Here is a 4,481-nt window from a genome sequence, read left to right on the forward strand (position 1 = left end):
ACCATATATAATATTTACTTTTATCATACATCACGACTAGAAAATTTGGAAATTTCAGAGCGAAGTAAAGCATCGGAAATGCCCACAAAGTTCCGACACAATACTAACATGAGCAAAAACCCTAGTTTAGCGATACTACACCGACAAATACCGATGAAACTAAAATCATCGGTGATGTGTCGAAAATTCCAATCTTTTCCAACACGTTCTTACTATTCAATTTTTTTAAAGGCTCTTACTATTCAAATGAAAGGGGATATAACTAGGCCTTTCCCACTGTTCAAATACTAAGATATAATATCTGGGTAACAAAAATTATTATTGCATATTTGACTTGATGTATACACTAATCTTATGGAATTATGAACGATGTCTTATATTCTAAAACTTACAGTATTAATCTTTATTATGAATACCAATAAAGGGTTATGTACTGTCGATATGCCCTCGATGGAAATATAAACTATCAATTTCAAATAAATGGCCTACTACGCATGCAACAAGAAAATTATTATAATACAATTTGAGTATCACATTGTAATTATCTTAACCGCGCGCATAAGGAAATTTTGGGTTAGATTTAGGGATATTATCATCACATCATATTTCATAATTTATCTTCACTAACCCATATCTTTTAGTAAAAGTAGTTACTTTATAATAAGCAAAAATATTACAATCTCAAGTCAAGTTAACATATAAGTTTTGACTAAATTAGGAGAAAAGCATATTTTATTACTTAATGGATGCCTTACTAATTTATCATGAGTAGATAATGGATGCCTTATTAATTTATTATGAGTAGATAAAAAATTAATATATGAATTATTTGTGTATATTGCATAAACAATATGAGAAAATGGAATTATAAACTTAGCTATGACCTATGAGCTAATAAAAAAGCCTGAACATCCTATTAGCTCTAACGTACTCGGTATTCAAGTATTAATCTAATTATACTAATAAGTTCAGTTATGTTTTAGTTAAGATTCAAGAATATTGTGCAAAGAAGTTAAACAAATCTTTTAAGATCTGAAGATCGATCTTGGTCCACCAGTAGATGGCTAATTTTTTTTTTGGATTCTAGCGTCATAAATTAGGGCACAATAACTGCAAAATACCTGAATGATACAGCCCACCACATACTCTAGTTTTATGCTTGATTATAGACCTTTCCATTAGTTGATGTATGCATGCCTTACAAAGTAACTTCAGATCTACTAAGATTATTACTTTTCAAAAGTTGAAGGATGTAAAGATGGTGTATGTTTATTATGTGTTATGAGATCTGAATTGATAAATGAAAAGGGTATGAATGGAAGAAGAAAAACTTACAAAAACCAAGAGAATAGATGCACTCATGTGGAACTAGAGTCTTCACCTCCCTTGGTAGCTTTCTTCTTCTTTTTATAAGGGATTCCTCTAGCTTTTGCTTGACATTCCTTCACTTCTCTAAGGTAAACCCGAATCACGCTTGTAGCAAAAGGGTTTGATTCGGGTGAACCCCCATTTTCCTCGTAGGCCGCTCGAAGACGGCCTATGAGGGAATCAAGGCTTCCCCAAGCTTGTCTAAGGGGACAGGCACAAGGAGCCGGTGGCTCCGGATGCCCATAAAAGATACAGCCTTGCAAGTGAACTTTAGTCTTTCCAAATTGATCTAGGTACCTGAGGAACTCAAGCACCTGATGGCTGTTGCAGTGTGAGATGTGCACAGGAGGCCTTTGGTTCCTCAGGTACTGTCCAAAGGTATTCCAGTCTCTTCGTTTTTGGGACTCGTAGCGGCTGGGAGAAGGTGGTGGATCCCCAGATGATCCATGATATGCAGGCTCTTTTCCTCTGTCAAATGACATATAATTAGATCAACAAAGAGTGTGGAGTTGTTTTGATAAGTTTGGTATATAAGGGAATGAATCTAATGAAGAGGAGGTCAGGGGGGATGAAAAGAGCTAGGTGTATTGGTGAAACATATCGATCACATCAATCTGACACTAGCGGTTTGATGATGAGATGGTAATGGGGGCCATATGCACCAAGTGACCACTCTCTTTCTTCGTCTGTCTTACTCTCCATGTTTCAGCAGGTTTACATTTCTAAGTAGACAAGAAGTATCTTTAGATATTCACGTTGCACTCCTATTGATTTAACCACGCTTTATACTCAACCAAATCATTTAGGGACTTAATCTCGTATGATATTCCCCAAACAGTTGTGCTACAAATAACTAGAACATGCATTTTATGTGTGTAAGAAATTTCTTTTGTTTGTGTAAAACTAATCAGGTCCCGATCATCAGAACTCTTTTAACATTATTGTTGTCATATTTACACAAGTTTGAAATATTGTTAGTAATTCCATTAGACTTAATTAACGATCCATATTTTATCAATGAACTTTCATTTTATGGCCTTTCATATGTTAACTAGTTAATAGATATCATTGATAAATACTGAACATGTTCGGTAGATATCATTGATTTCAAAGATTTGCACCTCTCTGAGTATATGGTCCAGGATAAGAGTTCATCGAAACGTAAGATTAAAGTTAAGGACTTTTAGGGGTTAATACTTATGTGTAGCTGTGTCTTTTTGGTAATAGCTCCTCCTACACTATGGGGGGGGGGGGGTTGCAGGTTATTGTCTTCATGTAACCATATGCTTGTATGATATGTCAATATTATCGCCATCTATGCTTCTATCGTACTAGGTTACTCTTGCTCCCATTTTGTTAGTTAGTGGATGTATATCTTTGTAGTGTTAGAATGGTTAGTTTGCAAGCTATTTTTGTGTTATGCGCCGAGGGTCTCTCTGGAAGCAGACTGTAACACCCTCAAGTTCCACTATACGGAGTGTTACCGCAAGGCGTGCGACTGACCGATTCATGCCACCAATCATATTGAACATACAGGATAAAGTAGAACAAAGCTAATAGTTTAGAATATGATTAGCGACATTACAACTAAAGTCTTAATATAAGGTTTAAAGTATTAAGCGGAAGCATTAAACATAAAGTTCGAAATAGTTTTAAAACATAAAAACATGAGTTCCATAATCCATAACGGATTATCAATTGACACCACACTTATGCAAGCTAAGGCTCCAACGCTGCTCCTACGGACCTGCAAGCATGTAAGAAAAATGTCAACATAAAGTTGGCGATTTCACTTTTTAAAAGGTTTTCATGTTTTATCTCAAAAACATTAATTATTAAGTTACCGTTTATAAAACACGCCACGGGGAGCTACCCCATGTAAGCTACTAAACTGTGTGGTACCGAAACTGAGACTGTTAGTGCATTTTGCCCAGGATCGAGGTCTATCATCCTCAATCGGTTTATAAGGCCATACTAGTTCACGCCCGCCCTTCTCGGTACGGTGTGATGTTGTCAAACCTAATAGCGCTATCAACTAATACCCCGTTCGCCAATCCGGTGACTAATCGGTACAAGAGTTTGGGACTTCATGATAGAGTGTCGTTTAGTACACTAGAACATGATTTATGAGTATTTAAATATCTATTCCATGCCCCTGGAATATTAGGTTCCCAAATCCACCGGTAATACATGCTTATAACTGATAGTGTGAACTCACCTTTGATTGCTCGGTTAGATAGAGTATTTGTCCTAATTTGGTTAACCTTGTCCTATTAAAGTTACTGTTTATTAGGATTGTATATGAAATAAATCATGTTTTGCATACACATATTAATCAAGTAGTGTATGAGAAATTATACTAAACATATACACGAAATTTTCCAACAGTTAACAGTTTACACAAAACGGTGAACAGTGGCATTTGTGCGATTATCAATAAGGATTTGGGCTTTGCAGTGTGCGGCCTGCTTGAATAAGCCCAAATATAGAATATGCGGCCCAAAGGATCGACTGTGCGGCCCACCTGTTAAGTGTGCGACTTGCACTAGAGTGTGCGACCTACTTAACAGGTGTGCGGTCATGCATACTAAGGTTGTACATCGTGCAATAATCGGTGGTACATAAAGTGTGTGTTTTTAACAAGTGTGCGGTCAGGTGTAACTGGGTTGTACCCAGTGCTATAGGGACTTATACAAGGAAAATATGCAGATCTTTGGAGTGTGCGACCTTGCAACGGCTCCTTGTACATTGTACATTTAGGGACGGTACAACGAGGTGTGCGACCTGCTGAGTGTGCGACTCAGCTGGGTTTCTTTGTATATTCTGCATTCGGGGTTGTACACTTGGGAGTGTGCGACCCCCAAGTGTGTGATATGTAGTGAGTGCTTGTATGTTATGCACCCTGGGTTGTACTTGAGTATGCGACTAGAATATAATCATACAGTTGCCACATTTAAGTTTTCAGATCAAACAAAAGCAAATCAACTTATACTCTTCTACATCGTTCATCATAACAACCTTTCATATGGGTCTAAACCTGTTCTAAAGTCCTAATCACCTTAACATCATACTTGGACATATCTTTATGTGATTCAAATTTAAACCTATCCTAA

The 4,481-nt window shown here is 36.8% G+C and overlaps 1 protein-coding gene across 1 annotated transcript; it reads right to left on the bottom strand.

The window, feature by feature from the left end:
- Nucleotides 1–1,358: 1,358 nt before the first annotated feature.
- Nucleotides 1,359–1,850, bottom strand: LOC110910209 (protein LIGHT-DEPENDENT SHORT HYPOCOTYLS 10). The gene has a single exon (XM_022154910.2). The coding sequence runs from the start codon at nucleotides 1,848–1,850 to the stop codon at nucleotides 1,359–1,361; it is 492 nt and encodes a 163-aa protein (XP_022010602.1).
- Nucleotides 1,851–4,481: the final 2,631 nt, after the last annotated feature.

Source organism: Helianthus annuus, chromosome 11 (genome assembly GCF_002127325.2).
Source record: "Helianthus annuus cultivar XRQ/B chromosome 11, HanXRQr2.0-SUNRISE, whole genome shotgun sequence".
NCBI classification, from domain to species: Eukaryota; Viridiplantae; Streptophyta; class Magnoliopsida; order Asterales; family Asteraceae; genus Helianthus; species Helianthus annuus.

What these genes read in the sequence shown, in the direction of transcription:
- LOC110910209 (XM_022154910.2), bottom strand. Translation starts at nt 1,850, where the DNA reads ATGTCATTTGACAGAGGAAAAGAGCCTGCATATCATGGATCATCTGGG.